Below are 22,693 nucleotides of genomic sequence, written 5' to 3' on the forward strand. Positions count from 1 at the left end.
GGCAGGAGAATGGCATGAACCCAGGAGGCAGAGCTCGCAGTGAGCTGAGATTGTGCCACTGCACTCCAGCCTAGGTGACAGAGCGAGACTTCACCTCAAAAAAAAAAAAAAAAAAAAAAATTATGACAAACCTATCTAAAGGACTTTTTAAGAAAATACTAAATTTTCTTACAATATAATTTATAAATACTATCAGTTTTTTGATAACTACATAGTTACTAGTTAGTCACAGTTTTTTACTTTTAATCTTAGAAACCAAACCTCATCAGAATTTTGCTCAATAATTAACTTTTTCGCATTCTACTTCAGTAACCAGTTTAGCCTCATTTTAATAGTTATATGAAAGTTATTCATCAAAAACACAAATTGACCTTACTGAACAACTACAAAAATTTTTGATTCCAATAAAATTAAACAGTTAAATTCAATTAAATTTAGCAGTTTGTTGCTATAAGTAATACAATCTAAAAATTAACATTAAATAAATATACCTATATTACTTCACATTATTCAATGCCTTTATTGAACCGTGGCCTTGGAGTTATACCTTTTGGTTAAAATTGTTTTTGAAATCAAATCTGTCGTAATTAGGCTGGCCTAACTGATTTTGATAAGGCAGCTGGTAATAAAGTAGACTCCCTTTATTAAACTGACCTCATTAACTTGTTTTTTGTCCAGATGGAACACTTGACCAGAACTTGTAGAGGCAATTTCTTCATAGACTTTATATCCAATATGGGTCCTGTCATCACAATCTCCAGTCAGAACAAATACCACCTATGATTAAAAAAAAAAAAGAAACAGTATAGAGGGTTTCCAGAAATAAAAAAATACGTGTATTGACTACCTATTGTGTTACATTACTGGGCAAGTAGAATATGTGAGAGTGTGTGTGTGTGTGTATATGCTTATATAATTATTGACTTTATACTCTGTTTAATAGTGAACCCAGATAGGAACATAGTGATTTATATTTTGGAAGTGTAGGCTAAAAGCTGTAGAAGTAGAAGTGAGACCATGACTATGCTAGATCAGAGAATGGCCTCAATTCCTCACCCCTCCCTGTATCACTCAGTCAAAAGATTCTGAATTCTTCTTATAAAAGAGGTAGAGCTTATTTTGTCATCTGTGAATCTAAGCTTGTCCATGTGACTTCCTTTGGCCAATAGCATGAGGCAAAAATGTCATTCTACAAGTTCTGGGCTGAGACCCAAGAGGGCTTGTGTATTTCCATTTGCTCTCAAGTGTTTCTGCCATGGCCATGAGAAGGACATGCCTAAACTAACTTACTGGTCTCAAAAAGAGGGTAAGACAACTATGAGGCAAAGCCAGTTCTCCTGACAGTCAAACTTAGATAAGCAAAACCCACACTATTCCCTAGACACACCAGTGAGCAAGCCTGGCCTAGATCAACTGAGCTCTGTGAACATGTGAGAAATAAATGCTTATTGTTTTAGACCATTGAGTGTTTGAAAAGTTTGTCATGCAGCAATAGCTGATACAATGAATAACTCTGACTCAGGCGTGATTCCACATCGGAGATAACATTGGAATATAAGCCTTTTTTGGTTAGGCCTGTGTTTTGTCAGTTATAAGGAAAAGATGATAACAAGTACCTTAATTAATCCCCAATCATGTCTTCTCCATACTGAAAACCAAGACATTCATATGGTATGTATAAATATCACATATATGTTTAATATGTTTAAATCAGATGACATATACATACTGGAGAACATACATGTGGATAGATAGTTATAATTATTGTTATTGACCACACATGGAAGAGTCAAAGAGGACAGGCAATCTCTTACATACTGCATTTAGACAGAGACGTTTGGGGTTGATTCTTACTCACTTGTGACTGTTTCTGTTGGATAAGTTGCAGCACCTCATGGGTGAGCCGGTAATCTTTGGACCGAGCATCAGTGAAAACATAGATGAAAGAACCAGGAAGAGAAATTTCCAAGGCAATTTTTATAGCTCCGATACTCATTTCTGGGCAATCACCACCACCCTGTTGAGTGGAGAGAAAAATTCAATTACGTCATCAGCAAAAACAATTGAATATTTTGGTTATAACAAGGTGCTTTGGGAGTTTTAGAACGAGCAAGTTTTCCTTTTTATTTTCTGTCAGTTTGGCACTTTGTTCAAGAAGGGATGGAAGATATGTAAAGTGATATGAACTAGAAAAATGTGTACTTAAGGATAAGTTAGAAATTCACCCAAAACACACAAAATAATAGCTATATATTTTTAAAATTAAATGTCTATTCACTCTGCCCTCTCTTACACGATGATCTCATATACCCCCTCTTCTCTTACTTTTTCTCATTCTTATTTGATGACCTTGCTTATTGTATTGAGAAGACAGAAGCAATCAGAAGAGAATGTTCATAAGCTCCCACCACAATACCTGTTAACCTATCTGCAGAAGCAGCCAGATGCCTGCCTTAATCATGAAGCACTTGCTTGCACTCATGGCTATGCACCCATGGCTAAGGCTAACTACTCACCTGGGAACTAATCAAGGTGATCTCCCTACTCCATCACACTCGTTGCTAAATCATTCCAGCATGGCATGTCTCCATACTCCTTCAAACTTCTGCTCACTTCATACCTGCCAGAGAAACTTTCCCTGACTATCTGACATAAAATGCATTCTGTCTGTCATTCTTTTCACTCTCTGTTTCATTTTTCCTATTAACCTATAATCTCTGTTTTATTTTCTACTTGAATAGGCTAAATATGTTTTCCTAAACAAAAACTGTTCCCACCCTCAGAGCAATTCTTGTCACATTTGTTTCCTTCATAATTGTGTGGATTGGTACATGAAATTGTGAGTTTGCTGTATTTATACTTTTATACATTATATTTTAGATTCAGAATTATATCCTGTTTGTTTCCATGTCATCAGCATTGTTTAAAACCACAGGTTTGAATAATGGCATAACATTCTATTATGTCTATATTCCATACTTTAGTCAACCATTTCACTGCTGTTGAAATATTAGTGCTCTTTCAAATTTTACTTCTCCATTATAAATGGTAGATAGACAAACAGACAAACTGATAGCAATAACTATAGGGCCAAGGGAATGGACCTTTGATCAATATAATTTGAGCAATTAATACATAATTGCTGAACACCCTGCTGAGATTTGGGCATCCAACAACAAATAAGCTAAAATATCTTGTCCTGAAGGAGGTCAGGGCCTAGAATAAGCAATCACATAAAAAGCAGGGCAGCTTGGGATCATGTGGGCTTTATGGCAGCAGAGTGCAACAAGTAAGAGCTCTTTCTCAGAAAGAAAATAGTTATTCATGAAAGGAGTAAGGCTTTATCATTAAACTCTGGAAATCCTATTTGATTTTCCTATTGGGTCTTTCAGCAGGCTCCAACAGTCTCATATTCTGATACAGATACCGTGAACACCATAGATCTAATCAGGGTCATAAGAACCAAGTATTAGAATAGTTTACAATGTAGCTAGCCTGGATGAAGTGGAGAATCTTTTCTTGTACTGGATCCCGATAAAAACTTACAGCCTTTGAGCATTATTTGTTAAATAGGTTGAAACAGAGCATCAGCTGTTAAAAATTGACTCTAAAACTGAAAGACTCATTAAATATTAAGTCACTTTCTTAATTGCATGGGGCTAGAAGATGTAGTAACCTGATCTTCACTTTGGAAAATATACCAGCCATAGATTCCCCAAAATTTTATCGAGTTAGCAGTCCTTACTCTTTTTGCAGAACTTATCTCCTACCTCCTATCACTTATATGCATTTTTGAGGCATTTAGTTTAACAAATAACACCACTCTCAACAACTTGTATATTTGTATCTTTTGACCATACTTATCTCTCAAGTTCTAATTTTACATTTTCAATTTCTTGTTAGACCTCTATTCCTGGGTGTTCTATATGCCTCTCCAATTTAGTGCATTTAAAACAGAACTCATAATTTCTGCTGTGTCAGCCCTATTTTTGTTAACCATGCTATCTGCATAGATATTTAGTTTCAAAACCTGAGTCATTTTTGACTCCTCCTTCTTCTTTCATCTAATCAGTGGTCATTCATTCGACTTCCATAAATCTGTCCCTTCCCTTTCTCTTCACTTCCCACTAGTCACTTTTCTTATCACTAATTTTATTACATGTACAAACTCCTATCTGATTTTCTGCTTTTCCTTCCACTTAACTTTATTTTGCCTGCAGTAAAGAGCTATATACATCACGTTCCTACTTAAAATATTTCACTACTTGTGTTGGATCAAATAATCTTTCTATCTTTCTATCTCCTGTTGCTCCTTCTCCACAAATTGCTCCCTTTAAGCTGAGATTCTTTTTTTATAGAATTTTTAATATTATAAATGTTTAATATTAAAATAGGGAATTTTTAATGTTCCCCTTGCTTCACACCTTAATGCCATAACAATTTGCATTCAAGTAGTCTTTCTACTGTTCTAGCTCTACCATTAAACACTTCTCAACAAAATATGCATGTCTAAATTCTTCCATTATTGTATAAGCTCATTGATGGCAAGGAACTGTGCTTTGCTGAGTCCTTGAATCCTCAGTTCATAGCACAATGCTGGCTTAATCACTGAGTAAATATTTTTCAGATTAAACTACTATCTCACAATGGTTGAGATAATATGCCTTCCCCTCTTTAAAGCTTTGTTTCCAGTCAAATGTGCTTACTCACTCTTCAGATGTATTCTACTATGCTTTACACTTTAGTGGTACTTAACATATTTCCTTTGCATAACAGTTATTTGGAGGGTTATCATGTGCAACAATGACCTTGAATGAAAATTTATGTAATAGGAAAGTGGGAAATAGACAGACATGTTAGTAATGTTGGTATATTGGATAGAAATAATCTTTACTTGCAGCCAATTTTGTATAATCTGTAATGGATATTCTGGGATGCTCAAAAAAATTTAAATTCCTATTGTATATTCAGAAGCTTAGAGAAAAACATTCCTCAACTGCGCATGACACTGTGCACCTGAGTGTGAACCACAATATAATTTATCCATTCTACAAGCATTTGTTGAATGGTCAAGTACACAATACAACTCCATGGTAGTATAATTCTAAGGAGAGATTAAATGTCTTTTACTAATTGTCATGTGCGTACCAACACACTAGGAGAAGTTTTCTGTCTATGGGCCAAACATGAGGACAGCTAAGAAATATCTAAAGGCACATATTAGGAATAGAAGGAATGATAAACCTTGTCCAGTTATTGAGTGAGAGATCCTCTCTGAGCCGTTTGACTTGGGTATAAATTTGCCCTAAGAGGACCTATAGATGCCTACTTCCCTAGGAATCCTGAAACATTACCCAGGAGTAGACTGTAGAGACCACTAGAATCCTTGAAAGGACTCCAGATGAATTAATCCCATTGGAATCTCCCAGGAACTTCAAGCTCAACCTAAAATTGAATGCAGCCCTAAAAAAAGCATGTACTGAAATAGGGTCTCTAAGACTACAAACATTTTTCAGCCTATAAATTTGAATAAAGCAGTTTAACCACATATTAATAAAATCAAGATGGTCAACAACCTTTTCTGTAAGTATTAGAACCACCTTATTTTCCTGGAAAAAAAAAAAGCCACTTTGTGAAACATTGGAGCTTTATGTATATGAGGCTTAATATTGGTTAATAATCAAAGGAAAGAGTTTGGTGAGCTGACACAACTAAAACTCCACAGAGAATTTCACAAATATCCTTTTATTTCTTGGACTTTTATAATATCATATACTCTAAAATGAATTATTTGACTTTTATGAAAGAACTAACAAAAAGTCTCAAAGCAGCCAGGAAAATTGGAGAATGTCAAGTAAAAAGAGAACATTTTAAGCCAGGCATGGTAGCGCATGCCTGTTGTCCCAGCTACTTGGGGGGCTGAGGTGGGAGGATCCTTTGAAACCAGGAATTCCCATCCAGCCTGGGCAACATAGCAAGCTATCTCTTAAAAAAATAAATAAATGTTTAAAAAAGAAACACTTTGACTCACACATGTCAGAAGCCAAGACTGGATGTGCTTATATATCCTTTAGGAGTGCTCTATGCAGCTTAATTATATTTTTCCTGCTATGGAAATCAGTGCAGTCTTTATAATAAAAATGACTATTCTGCCCCAAATTTCACATTTGCAATATAATCTGCAAACACAGATTATATTGTAATCATATTGATTATAAGTGTTCTCAGGAATAAAATTCTTCAAAAAATAATACAGTATATTTAAATTATTACCTTTCTGCTTCTAGCTAACTGAAAATTAAAAGTAAATGTTAACTAATAATTCATATCTTAATAAAGCTATGTGTTTATCTCATTGTGGATAGAAGGTCCTGAAAAGAAAAATAAGTTTATTCTTTTTCCAAAAGAAGTTAACATACAGTATTATCTTGTTATAAAAGCTCTCTATCTGATATTTCAGTTCGGTTTTCTAATAATTTTAAATCACAAGTGGCCATTAAAATGATCTATGAGGCTGGGTGCGGTGGCTCACACCTGTAATCCCAGCACTTTGGGAGGCTGAGGCACACAGACTGCCTGAGCTCAGGAGTTCGCGACCAGGCTGGGCAACATGGTGCCCTGTCTCTACTAAAATAAAAAATTTAAAAAAAAAATTAGCCAGGCATGGCAACATGCGCCTAGTCCCAGCTACTCAGGAGGCTGAGGCAGGAGAATTGCTTGAACCCAGGAGGCGGAGGTTGCAGTGAGTCGAGATCGCACCACTACACTCTAGACTGGGTGACTCCCAGCGAGACTCCATTTCAAAATAATAATAATAATAATAAATAAAATGATCTATGGAAGAAATGCTTTACCTCTGCACTAACACAGTAGCCACTACCTGGCCTCATGTGGCTATTAAGCACTTGAAATGTGGCTAGTGAAAATGAGAAACTGAATTTTCAAATTTTATTTTAATTAAAATTTAAATTAAAAAACTAAAGCAATGCTAATTTTTATATTGATAACATATCAAAATATTTTGGATATATTCAGTTAAGTAAATAGATTATTGAAATTAATTTCAACTTCTTTTGAAATTACATACATAGTTCACATTATTTGTTGGACAGCACTACTTTAGAATGATACATTTGATTGACTTATGTAGACTTAATTTTAGACTGTTAATTGTAAGGTTGTTGCTTTGATTAAGTCTTTCATGAACTTTCTTTCCTGGCAGAAGTTATTAGAGGCAAAATTTAAATTGCTTTAATTTACTAAGGATCAAGAATCAAGGTACAACTTACTCCAAAAATCTACAAATTATTCCCTTTGCTTATACACACACACACACACACACACAAAGTTTATAAACAAGGATTATATATATACACACACATATATCAAACTTTATCATATATGTATACATACACACACACACACACACACACATCTTTAACCCACTGGTTTCTTTATAGTGTTTCTCTCAAATCATCAACGGACTTTCTGATCTTTAAGTTTAGCTTTGGCAGAACAGGACTAGGCTGCAGAAGCATTGCTAAAATTGTTCATTTTTATAAATAAGCCTCACAAAGTCAGAGACTGTAGGTTGATTTGTGTCAGCTGATTTAAAAATTGGAAGTAATGGAAATGTGACTGAAACTATAAGAACAAACTCTTGTAAGTTTTATTTCCAAACTTAAGAAAAAAAAAATTACTGCTGGCCAGGCATGGTGGCTCATATCTGTAATCTCAGCAGTTTGGAAGGCCAAAGAGGGCAGATCTCTTATGCCCAGGAGCTTAAGACCAGCCTGTGCAACAGAGGAAATCCCCGTCTCTAAAAAAAAAAAAAAAAAAAAAAAAATTAGCTGGGTGTGGTGGCATATAGCTGGCACGTGGTCCCAGCTACTCAGAAGGCTCTGGGTAAGTGGAGACTGCAGTGAACCATGATTATGCCACTGCACTCCAGCCTGGGCTACAGAGTAAGACCCTGTCTCAAAAAATAAATAAATAAATAAATAAATAAATAAATAAATCCTTTAAACGTCTGCAGCAGTTTCATTTTGACCTGAATACCAAATAGAAGAAATGTAAAATCATAATCCATAAACATTTATGATGGAAGAGCTTACAACTGAAGAACTTAAATCTATAAAAGGTCTTCTTGATTTAATCAGTACTTTTCTCGGTAATAAGACACTTTACCTGTGTTAATTCAATAAATGTCTACTCTGAGCCAAGTGCTGAGAGAGTATTGTCACAAACACTATGTTATTTATTCTTTACATCAATGGATAAGGTAAGTACCACTTTTAACATGTTTTATTGATGGAGTACTAACTTTTGAAAATCCTTTCTCAGGGTCACACAACTAGTAAGTGAAAAAGCAGAGATTTGAACTTAATTATGCCTGGCCTGAAAATTCATGCAAACTCCTGTGAGGCATTTTATTACCTCTTGAACTTCTGTGACTATAAGCAAGTAGCTTTCAGAGACACTGTATAATCAGAGGAAGAAAATTCCATTCTTCTAGATACCTACAGAATATTGTTTATTCTTCTTTTGTGGTATTCAGTAAGATGTATTATAATTTATATTTCCTCCTACTAGATCTCTGTTTTTTGAAGTACTTAGTAGGTGTTCCATTGTTGTTTGATGAATGAATGGATAAATGACTAGTGAGTACATGGGTGAAAGATTTTGCAAAGCAATCTTGATATATTTGAGGTACACTTAACATACTCAGCCTGAGCTTGACTTAAGCCTAGCCCATCCCATTTCGAGTAATACAATTACAGAACTAAACCTTCTAAAAGTACAAGGGTACAAAGCTAACTCCCCCTATGTTTGATCTCTCCCCCACACCCCTCTCTGTCCTGGCATACAGTCAGGATGAATAATCAACATGATAAAACCAACATGGCTATGTAAATATATTGCCTAAAACCACAGAAACATGCACACACACACACACACACACACACACACAAATGAAAGGTATAATGGAGATGAACTGTATAATGCATAGAATTAGCTCCCTAAATACATTTTAGAAAGGGTCTGAGTTTGTTAACCTGTGCTTTTATTTGAACCCTGAAATATAGATAATTAGTATCAGTATGCACAGTCCTGCTCAATATTTTGATTGACATTTTATCTTTATAATTCTACTGATGCCTACAATTTACTAAATTGCCAAAGACCTTTCAGATAGAAAAACGTGTACTAAGAAAAACAGAAGCATGTGAGCTTTCACAGTAAATGTTGCTCCTGGAATAAAAAATATTTTTAAAAAACTGTAACTTCAGAGTTATGGTGATAATTATGTTTACAAAATGAATTCCTGGAAAACAAGATTAAATAAGAATGAATAGAAATCTTATCATTCAAGGGAGTAGTAAAACACAGATTATCTTGCTGTCTTTTCTAAATACAAGACAGTGTAGGAACGGCACTGGAATAAACTGAAACTTTAAACTGTGAGAGGAGTTGGAAAAAAAATGAAGTCCCTGTTCGAATCCTAATGGGAAAATCTACATCAAATGATGGACCAGAGAGACCCAAGAATGTTAATCTCAGAGCAAGCATGCTCCCATGCCTTATCATTTATCTTCTAGTCAACCTATTTCAATTCTTCTATTCTCGTCTTTTCATTGAACTCGTTTTTATATCAGTTGTTTTCCAGATGCCTAAGTCTAAGCAATAAAAATTGAAACTTTTTTATAGACTCATGACTAAGTTCAAAATAATTCTTATTGGCATTACAATATTTACCCTTATTCTAACATGAGTATAACCTACTAGAGTTTGCGCTTAGTTTCAAAGTCAGACTACATCCTTTTCACAGGGAACACCCATGTGTGAAATGTCTTATTTGTGTAATCTGTCCCTTACCTATAAAATTTAGGTATGCAACTCAGTTTCAAGCTGAACAAAAAAAAATTTCTTTTTTTTTTTTTTTTTTTTTGAGACAGGGTCTAGCTCTGTCGCCCAGGCTGGAGTGCAGTGGCGCGATCTCACTCACTGCAACTCCACCTCGGTGCTCAAGAGATTCTCCTGCCTCAGCCTCCCGAGTAGCTGGGATTACAGGTGCCTGCCACCATGCCTGGCTAATTTTTGTATTTTTAGTAGAGACAGCGTTTCACCAGGTTGGCCAGGCTGGTCTCAAACTCGTGAACTCAGATGATCCACCCACCTCAACCTCCCAAAGTGCTGGGATTACAGGCGTGATCCACCACGCCTAGTCTAAAGCTGAACAAAATTTTACAACTCTCAGCTCTCTTTCTTAAAATACAGTTGTGCAATTCTTTTACCAAGAAAACAGGATGTACATGTGAAAACCATTAAATTACATTGAATCAAATTTAAAGTTGCATCGAAGCAAATATAAAACAAATTAGAATAATTACAGAGTTCGTCAGTGACATGTGCTGGCTTTTATTACTTGTAGAATATATTGCAGGGATGTACTGAGAGACAATCAGAATATTGCAGAGCCCAAACCTCAAATCTCCAAAATCTAAATAAAAGATGTTACATCCCAGACAGTCAAACTATGCTGCTCTTTGCTACACATTCACTGATCACCAAACAAGCTCAAAGAAGGTGAAATCCAAATTAAAGCATCAAAGAACTGCTGACCACAATTCCAGGCACAGTAAAGGTAACAATTACAACAATGTCCATGCTTTCAGATTATCACCTGTCACTGGTAAGGATTTAACTCATCGGCAACTGATCTTTCAACTCGTTGGACCTTCTTTCAAGGGAGCTAGTAGAGCTTAGGTGGGTCTTCAGGGGACATGTTTTGTTGGGTCTTTGGAGAAGGTTCAGTTTGCTTCAAATAAAATATTTATAAAAACTGCACTATGTACCAGGCACTCAATATCTTGATTAGCAAATTAGAAAATGTTGTGCCTAATACATTAAAAAAAATCAAAAGTTTCATAATTCACATGAGTTATAATGGACAGTAAGTGGTCCTTTGAAGAGGGAAATAGGATGGAGACAACCAAGAATAAAAAGAAGAAGCAGGCAGGGTTAACCGTAGGCAAAAATGGGAAACTAACAAATTATATCTCAGTATTCTCAGTCACCCTTCAGTAACCATCCTCTTCTCAGCTTCTTAGAGAATTCTTTCTTACCCTCTTCAAGGATTCGGTATCTTTTTATTGTGACCTTCAAAATTAAGACACTGCCATTGCCCTGGTTGGAATGGATTCCTGGTCCCACCTAACAAGTGGTTCCCTTGTTTGCTTAGGGAGCAAGAGCCAGAGGGGGCAGGGACAGGGTCTAAGAAGGTCTTACTAGCCAATCATCGTTTGCTTATTCAAGGAGGAAGCATTCACCATACCTATACTTGCTCTGAGCAGACCTTCTTGCTCCCAGTTCTTCCTCTCTTATGATCCTTCTCTGTTTTTCCTCTCTGCTAGTCAAGACTCTACCTAGCCATAGAAATTTCTCTCTTCCTTCTGCTCCAACACTCACATATGGATTCTGCATGCCGTCTAGCACATTTGGTATTATCTTTGTTATTAGCTAGTTAATGAAGATTGGAATGCTGTGATTATTTAATGTGGTAAAAATATATTTATACTGCTTGTGTAATTTCCTCTCTTGGCAAAATGGAAAAATGCATTTTTACTAATAAAATCATTATGATTTACAAAGACATCACATTATAAGAAAGTTTGAGATACGCAAATTTTACATTGTTTTTAGTAGTCATTTAAAAAATGATGAAATAAGATCTTAAAGGCGATGACTACATATATGATAGAGCAAATAAATCAGGATTTTAAAAAATCACCATGAATATAAAAGGATAGATACCTAGTTTAAACATTTATGTAAGGAAACCTGAGGGACTTAGCTGATGACAGAATCAGTATTCAATAATGTAATATGCCTGCCAAAGAAAGCTGATATCAGCCTCCAGCATTAAAAGAAGCTCCCCAGACATTGCTCCAGAGGAGTCCCCCAGGTATCATCTGGTGACAAAATCCAGTGCTATCAAATCTTTAACTAGTGTTACTCAGGTCTGGGGTACTGACAGGTTGCTGGAAGGGATTCCAACATCTGACGGGGTGACTGGACAAGTGATATTCAAAATCAATTCCAATACTAGGACTCCACAATTCTCCTGAATTTTTTTTAAGGTCTAGGAATAAAAAAAGATGCTTTCTGAGAACTAACTGCTCCTACCCAGTTTGGATAGAGAAAAAATTCTAATTTTCCTTTATGTCCATTTCACTGAAAATGAGTTTGTTTTTTAGCTGCAGCTGCTAGCAACTCTGAAAAAATGAGATTTATAGTTTTCTCTAGGAATCCTGTCTGTAGATCAAGGACAATTCTCCCAAGGAAACTGTTTTGATCTCCATCCTTACCATCACCTAAAAACTAACAAAATCAGATTTAGTACTTATTGTGGGGAATAGAACAATCTGTTGGTTGCCTAAGCAGCACATATGGATTGAATCCAGGCATCATAGTTTAGTGTATTCTTTCTCTTAAATGTTATTTGGCCACAGGAATCTGCAATATTTGCCACGCAATGACTCATGTATTTACCCTTAAGGATATTCCCATAGATGCACACTTTGAAAAGAAATTCAAGAAATTTCCCATTATAATATCCACCCCACTCTAATCACCTGTATATTCCATTTTGAAAAAGTAATCCAACAGTCAAAATAGCCTTCAATATTCTTTGTCCTTTGAAGTTTACACAAAAGATCATTACAATATCAACAACGTATTTGCTTCTGGATAGGGTACCTAAATGGATGCCTAAAAAAGGGTCAAACATTCCCATTCCTGTCCTCCACTGTCTTGTCGCAGTCTCTATTCCTTGTTCTCTGGGGATGTAGGATGGTTTGTCCCTCAGAGAATTCTTTACTCTAGCAGAAACTCTAATAGAAAACTCAAACTGCAAACTAAAGTTTTAATAGATGCTTCATTCAGGCCCAAAGAAATTTCAACACTAAACATAAAAATCAAAACACTACCTACGGTAGATATAGTACCTTTCAATATCTTAAACATATTTTGTTCTTGTTTCTCCCCAAAGTGTGCATGAGTTTAAATAAGCTTATCATACTTAGTACCAAGAACATTTGCTGAGGAAAGCCAGTGATTTTATTATTAACTTTGTCATTTGCTACTTGGTAATTTTTGGTGGGCCAGTTACTCAAAGTGATTGGAGATAGGAATGAAGTAAAAATATTTGAGAAAAAAATTCATTTTGTTGAGGATGAGATCAGCCCTAGACATACATCTGTCTTTAATTCTTTACTTTCCTACTTTGAAGTAACATACAAATTATATAAATAAATATGTTAACTTGATTAGATCAATAACGTTATTTAAACAGATATTTAGAAGGAAAGTAGCGAAGCAATAAAGGAAACTGGCTTTGGCATTAAATACCTTGTTTTGAGACCAGCTTTGCTACTTGCTATTTTTGTGACCTGTGTAAGACATGTTACCTAATATCAAAAAGCTTGAGATTCCTCATTTATAAAAAGAAATAGTAATATTTATGTGAGTATAAATTGAGAAAATGATTTTAAAACACTTGCAAAACCTTTTGCAAGGCACATATTCCAAAACTGTTGCTCATTTACGACATAAATATTTGGGGATTATTTCCCTTAAAAGAACTTTGGAGTACTAGAGCTAGTAGTAGCAATAGATAACATTTATTGAGCCTGTACTTTGGGCCACTGTTCTGCTTGAAGGTTTATGCATACTATGAGTTAAATGCCTTATCATAATTTCTTCCCTAAATTAAATACAAGCCAGTCCTCCTTTAAAGTGTGTGTGTGGGTGTGTGTGTGTGTGTGTGTGTGTGTGTAGGATATTTGTAAGCAAATGCATATTATGAAAACTTAAATGGAAATTAAAACTGCTTTTCTAAGTTGAATCATGTCTAATCATGTCCAAAAATGAAAATCAAACCTCTGATAGCTCTACATTATATCTATGTCCATGATGACATATAATGCCTTTTCTTTCCTTTTTTGGTTTATTTTTAAAATGTATTTGCTTTCTTCATTTGTCTAGCCATATATGTTTTTTTTAAATTCATATGGAAGAATTCTCTATATATCTAGAAATTAAAGTTACAGTTTTATACAATAGCATTTTTTTAAAAAACTAGAAATTAGATAAAATGTATACACCAAATTGGTATAGTAAATTATTCTTCTAAAATCATCATTATCTTGTTCTCCTCTTTTTAGCAGTCTTCGCCTATCTGAGGGTATTTCATATTCTCCTTAGACAGTTAATTCTATCAACTGTTCTTCTATAGAAAACATTCTTTTTCCCCTAACCTTAACCTGCTGAAGTTTAAACCCATTTATTCTCCTGGACCTCACCCTATCATCTTCATAACTCTATCATGTTGCTATGTGACAATGTTTTTCCAGATATTTTTAATCATATTCCTACTTTTTTAAAAAGTCAATTTTATTAAAACACTTTACTAAGGAAACTTAAATTATGTGTGAAGCTTTTGATTTGGGGGATCAACAATTTATACAAAAGTTGGCATTGTAATCTCATTATTGTAGAAATAACTTGGTGTTTTGAGGGGTTGTGTGTATGTCTGTGTGTTGGGGGGGTGTGTGTTTACACTTTGAATGTTTGACTAATATACTTTCTGTTCTTTAAAACATTTGGATAAAAGGCTTGAAAGCATATCACTGCCAATACCGTTTTCTAAAAATCAACAAGCTTTATAGTTTCTTATAAAGAATGTGTCCCAAAGCAAGGCTTTGCACTGCATATTTACGAGGATATTAATTTCCAAAGCTCTGTGTGATTTGAATACCATTTGTTGTCATTTGTCTTTCCTTCTTTTCCCCAGAGAGAAAGCACAGTTGTTTTCAAGTTACTTCTCTGTATTCCAGATGAAAGAGGATAAAGGAAAATGAAATTAATGGTATAAATTTAATAAATTAAGTGTAATAATTTTTTGCTAATTTTTTTCCTGGAAAATTTTAGATTGCTTTTTCTCAAGTTAATTCCATATCTCTAGAAGAAAAATAGCCAAGCCTGCTCTAATGTTAATGGATGATTAATGCACTTCAAACTGAATTTACTTCTCATTGTTTTCAAAACCAATTTAAATATGAAAGGAATATTTTTAAAGGTTTTCTTTCTTTAAAGTTCAAGTTAGTTTAATAGGATAACAATACTTGCTGCTTTTGATATCAGTGATTTTGTGGGAGTTACTAAAAATGGCAGAAAGGGAACTGAAGAAGGGTTTGAAAATCATACATAAAACAAAATTTTGTATCTCATACTAAAATTTTAAGAAACTTGTGAGGTATCTCAAACTGATTAATGAAATAATAAAGTATTCTATAAGTAAACACTGAACAAAATATATCCTTTAGTTTAGTGTTAAGTGATGATGTAGACTAGACTTTTCATGTTTAACCTTTAAATTTTTTGTCACTGATTTAAGACAGAATAATTCACTAGAAACTTTGAAAGTAAAAACACTTCTGTGGTATTCCCAATGCCTGTAACAATGCCTAATGTTGAATGAAGGGAAAAAGTAAGTATTTGATTTTTTCCCCTTGCTGGTTGTTCTAATTAAGCATCCTTTTGGATCCCATGAAAGTGCAAAAAAGGGGGGGGGGGGGAAGAAAATCCCATAAGATAAAGCCTGTCCAGGGGAAACCTACAGAGAAATAGACCCCAGCTTTTACTGCATGGGAGAAAGAAAAAAAAATTATTTTTTTGAACAAAGGTAAAATTATATAATCTTATAGAGTGTCTGTATCATATTCAATTCCAGAGGGTGGAGGGAGGCCTCTGCAGAGGCAGTCATAGAGTATGAGTCAGGAATCAGGATCCTTCACCCTGGAGTCAAACAGAGCAAGGAGGATCAGGGCACTCCCTATAGATCCTTCAGAACAAAAGAAGGGGATAGGCAGACAATCAGGAAGCCTGTGCCAAGTCTCATTGACAATGTAGGTATTTTCATTCTGGCCAGATTTTCAAGAATATAAGAATGTATTCTCACGGAGGAAAAAAAATGAATACAATAAATGCCTTCCTAACATTCTATCTGCTAGAAATCCCCATTACTTGGCCCATCTGATTCTCTATAAGGCAATAAAAACTGATGGTTAGGTTTTTTGGGTATTTTCTGTACCATCAAGTAAAGTTTAAATAATATTTGATACAGTTTTACTGTTAAATGTACATTTTTAAAAGAAGCCACTTCAAATGGCACTCATTTATTCAACAGCTATTGAAAGTCTACTCTACTGCAGACACTGGTTTATCTTCCAGATGAAGCACAGGTTAATACGAGCTACAGGGCTCTTGTCCTCAGGAACTCAGTGCAATAAGGGTACATGAAAGCATTTAAACAACCAGAACAATGCAGTTTCTAATTTCCAAGATCCATGAATATAATACAAGTTTCTAAGGAAATTTTTTTTCAGAGAATTTGGACATCCAAAGTGGCAAAGAATTTTTGCTATATTGAGGCAGAGAAAAGCAAATAGTAAATAAGTAGCAAAATAATGACTGAAAAAATGCCGTGGTATAAGAGAAAGGAAATGGAAGACTGTTGGTGAAAAAAAATGTCAAAAAAAATTCAGTAACAGAGAAAAATAGTCAAGAGATAATTATATAAATCTATTTACATATTTATCAAATACAATTCAATTTAGTATATAATTTACAAATGGAGACATGGACAAAATAGAATCACCCTTGAATACACATTTGGAATGCCAAACTTCCAGTTTCACACCCTATGCCTCAATTATGCTCATTACTATGTGCAGATCCGAATTAAGTCATTTATCCAACAGTGAATCGATGACAGTATTATACTTCAAACTCTGATTTGGACTCTGTTAATCTGCATATTCTGGTATATTCATCCATTCATTCATTTATTAAAAAGTGAGCATGTTCTATATGCCAGTCCTTTTACTGGGGTATTTAATAAGCTAAATTATATGCAGTCCTTCAATGTGAACTCCCAACTGCTTTATGACAGAGAAAGGTAGTGAGAAATGACCCAGCCAAGAAAATAGGGCAGGATTCTCTGAGGAAGTGGTATTATTTAAGATGAGACTTTGAATACAGGATTTTAAACCAGGTTAAGGGAGTGTGGAAATGAGGGCAGACTGAAAGACAGGAACTCTCTGTGCAAGAACAGCATGTGCAAAAATGCCCTGAGGAGATGGGTGGGGATACAGATATGGGGAAGCTCTATGCAGGGCCTCTGCAGCAGAGTACAGAGCCTAGGAGAAAGAGTGGCACTAGATGGGAATGAAAGGTAGGAAGGTCTTAGATCACTCAGAACCCAGAACCACAGGAAGAATTTGATGAGGTGTGGGTAAAGAGTCAAGTAGATATGGTACAAGGCAGAAACTTTCAGAGCTGTATTCTGAGATCCCTTTGTCTGCAGAGTAGAGAAGCTAGGCCTGGAAAATAGAAGCAAGAATAAATGCAAGAAAATCCCTTAGAAGATTTTCTGCATTTGTTTAGACTAAAGATATGGTAATTGGGACTCAGATGGTGTCAAAAGAAATGGAGAGGAGTCAATTGATTTAAAAGGTATTTAGAAAGTTACAAACAACACTTACTAACAGTTGGACTGACTATAAGGGGTAAAAGTGCAGGGTGTATTAAGGAAGTATCCAGATATTTGGCTGGGGAACCAGAATACTATAACATCATTCACAAAGGTAACAAGGAGGAGACAAAAGCCAAGGATTAAGGACCACATTTAGGGTACTGGAAAAAGAACATTCATGAATTTCATTTTAGAAGGCCATTGTGACATCCAAGGACTGAAAAGAGGGTCTGTTCCTCAGGAAAGAGGTCAAGGCTAAAGCATATTTACATGGTATGGATGATTTTACCTAAGGAGAGGATAGAAAATGAGAAAACGCAAAGGAGCCAGTTTCAAAACCTTGAGGAACACCAATATTCAATGGCCAAGTGGAAGGAAATGAAGTTTCCTAAGAAGTTGAGTAGGAAAAATGAGATTAAAAAATGAAACATGGATGAGGGAACAAAGTGTGTCAAGCAGGAGGGAGAGTCCAATGTTGTCAAAGACTACAGAGATGTCTATTCAGTATGATGAGGACTGGAACATTTCCATTGCATTTAGCAAAATGGATATCACTGGTCACTAGCTAATGCTACTTTGATACAGTGGGAGGAATGAGAACTAGATTGAAATAGATTGAAGAGTGAATGGCAGAAATGGGAGTAAGGAAATGATAGCAGTGAACATAGACAATGCGGTTGGCATTGAGGGAATTGAGAGAATAGAAATTATTTGTAAGAGAACTTGAGAAAAATACTGAAATTTTTTGTTGTTTATTTTGTTTTGTTTTTTATGGTTTTGTTTGTTGGGATTTGTTTGTATGTTTTTGAGACTTGAACATACATATTTAAAAAACAATGAAAACTTTTTTTTTGCTTTCTTTTGGAGACAGGGTCTCACTCTGTCACCCACACTGTAGTGTAGTAGTATCATAATAGCTCATTGTAGCCTCGAACTCCTGGGCTCAAGTGATCCTCCACCCTCACATTTCCAAGTAGCTGGGACTACAGGCATGCACCACCATGCCTGGCTGAATTTTTTTTTCTTTTTTAGAGACAGGGTCTCACTATGTGCCCAGGCTGGTCTCAAACCCCTGGCCTCAAATGATCCTCCTGCCTTTGCCTCCCAAAGCAGCACTGGGATTACAGGCATGAGCTACTGTGCCCAGCCTCAATAGGAACTCTTTAACAGTTGAGAGAAACAGTTTGATAGTGTTAAAATCCCAAGAAAGCCAAGGAATTGAGATCAAGTGAATAAGGATAGGATAGGTGCTGGATGGAAATGGGTTATATGTTACATATGAGGAAGCAGAGGGCTTCATTTGTTTGTGACTGTGTGTGAAAATGAGGTCACTTGCTCTGAGTAGATCATCTGCTGAAATAACCAGTAGTAAAAGGGTGGTGAGATATAGGTTAAAGGAGAGTGAATAAGATTTGGAATTGTCATTGAGAAGAAAGGAAGATTTTATTGATCAAAGAAACATAGTAACATCATGGGAGTATTAAGAGTCCATTTGAGTTAGGTGGCTATGAATTCACCAGAGACTCAAAGTGTCATGTGGTGAAACTTCAACCACATTTGGCCACTCGTGGATAAGCATGAATAATGCAGACAGTTGAGGTCATTCAGGAATGAGTTATGCCTTTTGAACAGAAAGGCAATGGACAAAGGAGAAAAAGCAGTGTTCAAATGATAAAAAAAACTCTAAGCTAGATTAGAAGAAGTGAAAAATAAAAAATCTGATGGCCTGGGAGACAGTGTAGGGGTCAGTGGACTGGAGTGCTTGCTGAGGGTAAGGGAGTGGTTGTAGTGTAAAAAGTTGCACCAACCCGCTCAGTGCACAGGTAATTGTTGATTAAGATGTCTGAATTATCTAAGAGAGGAAACAGATGATAACAAGCTCTAGCGGATGTTTGTGGAAATAGATGACTAAGAGAGAGTAAAGAAAAGGTCATTGAAGATAACTTGTAGGTCAAGGAACTGAAAAGGGACTATTCTGACTAGGTCATTCTCATAAATGTTGAAGTCACTCAGAATAATGGCAGTCCTGGGGAGGAAAGGCAGCCAATGAGGCAGGTACCGATCGCCAAGATGAATGATGGAAAGTGGCCAAAAAGTCTGAGGATAACGGAGGCAGGGACCATAGAAGGTAGTATAGTGAAACAGCCTTGGAAAAGCACATTTTTTAAATGAATAAATTCAGCACCAGAAGAAGATGCATAGCAACTTTATCTCTAAGTTCTGTTTTCAGAATAACATTTAAACCAATGTGATTCATCTTCTCTAATAACCAAGTTATATGTACAGTCAAACATTTCATATGGCTGACTTATAGCAGCATAGAATATCAAAATTACCTTAGTTATGCCATTAATTTTAGGGGAAAAGGATTATTAACTGTTCCTTATATTTCTAAGCAAAAAGACTTATCTAGAGCAGGGGTCAGCAAACTTTTTCCTTAATGGACCAATCTGCCACAACTACTCAACTCTGCCGTGATAGTGTAAACCAGCCATAGGTAGTAACTAACTGGTGATATTTCAAACCCCATCTGTCCTATTTCTGTATCTATTGTTCAATTCATTCCAGACTCAGGTCGAGGGCTGGGGGATGTGGCAATTATTGGGTCCCTTAAAAAGCCAACAACTATGTCTTTTAGATTTAAAAAATAAAGAAAATCAGCCAAAGGCTCATGATTTTCCATTCCCCCAAGAGAACACTGAAAGCAAGCACTCACCTGAACATACAGTTCTCTGAGTTCATATTGAAATTTCTTGGGATCTGTGGTAATTGTCACTGGGCCAATTTCTGTGAAGATAAAAATAACATAGGTCAATAAACAGTAATCAATGGCATTAAAGACTTTCTTGTGTTTATAGATGTCTTTTCACCTTGCAGTACATGGTTACTTATTAATAAGAAATAGTAAAATACCAAACACTCTTTCTCAATTTGTAGCTACCAGAGAATAACTTATAATTTACTGTAAAGTATGCATATCTAAAAGAGTGAATTTTTAACCATAAGAAATGCAAGGAGGAGTAAAATAGTCACAGGACAAAGAATCAGGAGAGCACAGTTCCAGTTCTTTCTTATTCTCGTCAGTAAATATTTATTAAGCACCACTTTGTTAGAATTTAGATGAATCACTTATTCGTCTATAATTCAGTTTGCCCAACTTTAAAGTGTAAATTTGTTTGCAACTTTTCTGTAAGTCTTAACTCATTCAAAATAAAAAGTTTGGTGCTAAACAAAATAAGAAAAATGTGAACATTCACTGCCTATCTCATAGGTTTTTAAGAATTTAGAGATGTGGCCAGATGCGGTGGCTCACGCCTGTAATCTCAGCACTTTGGGAGTCCAAGGCGGGCAGATCATTTGAGGTCAGGAGTTCGAGACCAGCCTGACCAACATGGTGAAACCCCGTCTCTAATAAAAGATACAAAAAAATTAGCCAGGCATGGTGGCACATGCCTGTAGTCCCAGCTACTCAGGAGGCTGAGACAGGAGAATTGCTTGAACCCAGGAGGTGGAGGTTGCAGTGAGCCGAGTTCATGCCACTGCACTACAGCCTGGGAGACAGTGAGACTCCATCTCAAAAAAAAAAGAAAAGAAAAGAAAGAAAAAGAATTTGGAGATGTATAGTTGCAAGGACATTAACAGTGCAGGAAATAGTCCCTATAACTTTTTTTCTCATGGCTGGGGTGGCTGAGCCTGCCTATCGCCATTCTCCTAAGCTGGCTTTGACCATAACTACCTTCAGGGCTGTGGCCATCCTCACAACCGCCCAGATGTACTACACAAAATCACTTCTTCCAATAGGAAAAGGTGGGGCCACTGCCTTCCCTGGAGAGCCAAGACTTAGATCATAAGTCAGGTGAATAAAAGGATCCCAGATATCATGGCTTAACTTGGAAATCTGTATATACATATATATTTGTATTTTTGGTTGGATCCAGCATGTCCCTAGTAAATATTTCAATCCTCAGAGCTTCTTCTCTTTAAAAAATAAATCAACTCTTAAAATAGATAAACTAAAAGTGGCCATTTATGGGTATCAATTATTTCCCCAGAGAGAATCCATGTATTTAAGTAATGGTATTAACATTCATCTGGGTACCATGTGCTTAGATATATCATCTTAAATTCTCATGGTGGATGAAAAGCTTCCTATCTTATGTAATGATGATATAGACTCATTCAAAACTATAATGTGCAACTACAATGCAAAATTATAAAGATACTTAACATTTAGCTTTTACAAAATGTTTTCTAGCTTTAAAGGCATACTGCTCAAAAAGAGCTTATAACTCCAAAGAATAATAATTAATTAGCCAAATCTTCCATAACAAGCTACATATGGTACAAAAACAGACTGTAGTATTTTAAAAATAAATGAGACAAATTGGAAAGGAGGTACAATTTGTCTGCCATAACCCATGTACTTTTTCTTAGAAATAACAGGAAAAAATGCCTCAATCCTTCACTATAGATTAGACACTTTGCAGTTTGCAAAAGGAGTGGAGAAGCAATTGGAGAAACTGTGAAAATGCAAACATCTGCATTCCATACAAAGCAGAACCGTCATTAACCATGTCCCAAGTATATGGAAAATGGGAGAAGCCTACTCCCTCAAGACTAAACAAAGGCATACTTTGCAAAGGAATGCAAAACAGCAAAGAATATGCCAGGCAGTTACACCCTGACATATAAATTGTCAGTAGCATTGTCAAGCCAAGCTTCTATGTTCCCACATTGCATAATACTGAAATAATCCAAGAATTTAAAACTCAAGAAGTAGAAAGAAATACAAAGAATACTAGAAAAAAACAATTATATAATAATAAAGAGTGTAAACATGCAAGGACATTCCCTATAGTAATAAAAAATATCTCTGAATATATGCCTGCTCTTCAAGAGTGGGGATCAAGGGATGCTATTAAAATAAGAGGACCGATAAGCCTTCATTTCAATTAACCAGAGACTCTCAAATATACACCTGTTTTCAACAAAGATAGGAAATCTTTCTTAAAGCTCATTAATAAACATTTTTGCAAGCCATAACTGGACAGCTGAGATAAATCTTTATCAGTTATGAGAAATACTCAGGAGAGGTAA

At 35.6% G+C, this 22,693-nt stretch overlaps 1 protein-coding gene across 5 annotated transcripts in view; it reads right to left on the bottom strand.

The window, feature by feature from the left end:
* HMCN1 (hemicentin 1) overlaps positions 1-22,693 on the bottom strand; it is a 514,108-nt gene that overhangs the window by 326,330 nt on the left and 165,085 nt on the right. For all 5 annotated transcript variants that reach the window (XM_063794515.1, XM_054673722.2, XM_514061.8 and 2 more), the window contains 3 exons: positions 20,313-20,383; positions 1,859-2,017; positions 655-777 (listed from right to left, as the gene is read on the bottom strand). In XM_063794515.1, the coding sequence (XP_063650585.1) occupies positions 655-777; positions 1,859-1,996 (261 nt within the window). In that variant the 5' untranslated portion in view covers positions 1,997-2,017; positions 20,313-20,383. The remainder of the gene's footprint in view (positions 1-654; positions 778-1,858; positions 2,018-20,312; positions 20,384-22,693) is intronic.

The sequence above is a fragment of the Pan troglodytes genome, chromosome 1 (genome assembly GCF_028858775.2).
Source record: "Pan troglodytes isolate AG18354 chromosome 1, NHGRI_mPanTro3-v2.0_pri, whole genome shotgun sequence".
Taxonomy (NCBI): Eukaryota; Metazoa; Chordata; class Mammalia; order Primates; family Hominidae; genus Pan; species Pan troglodytes.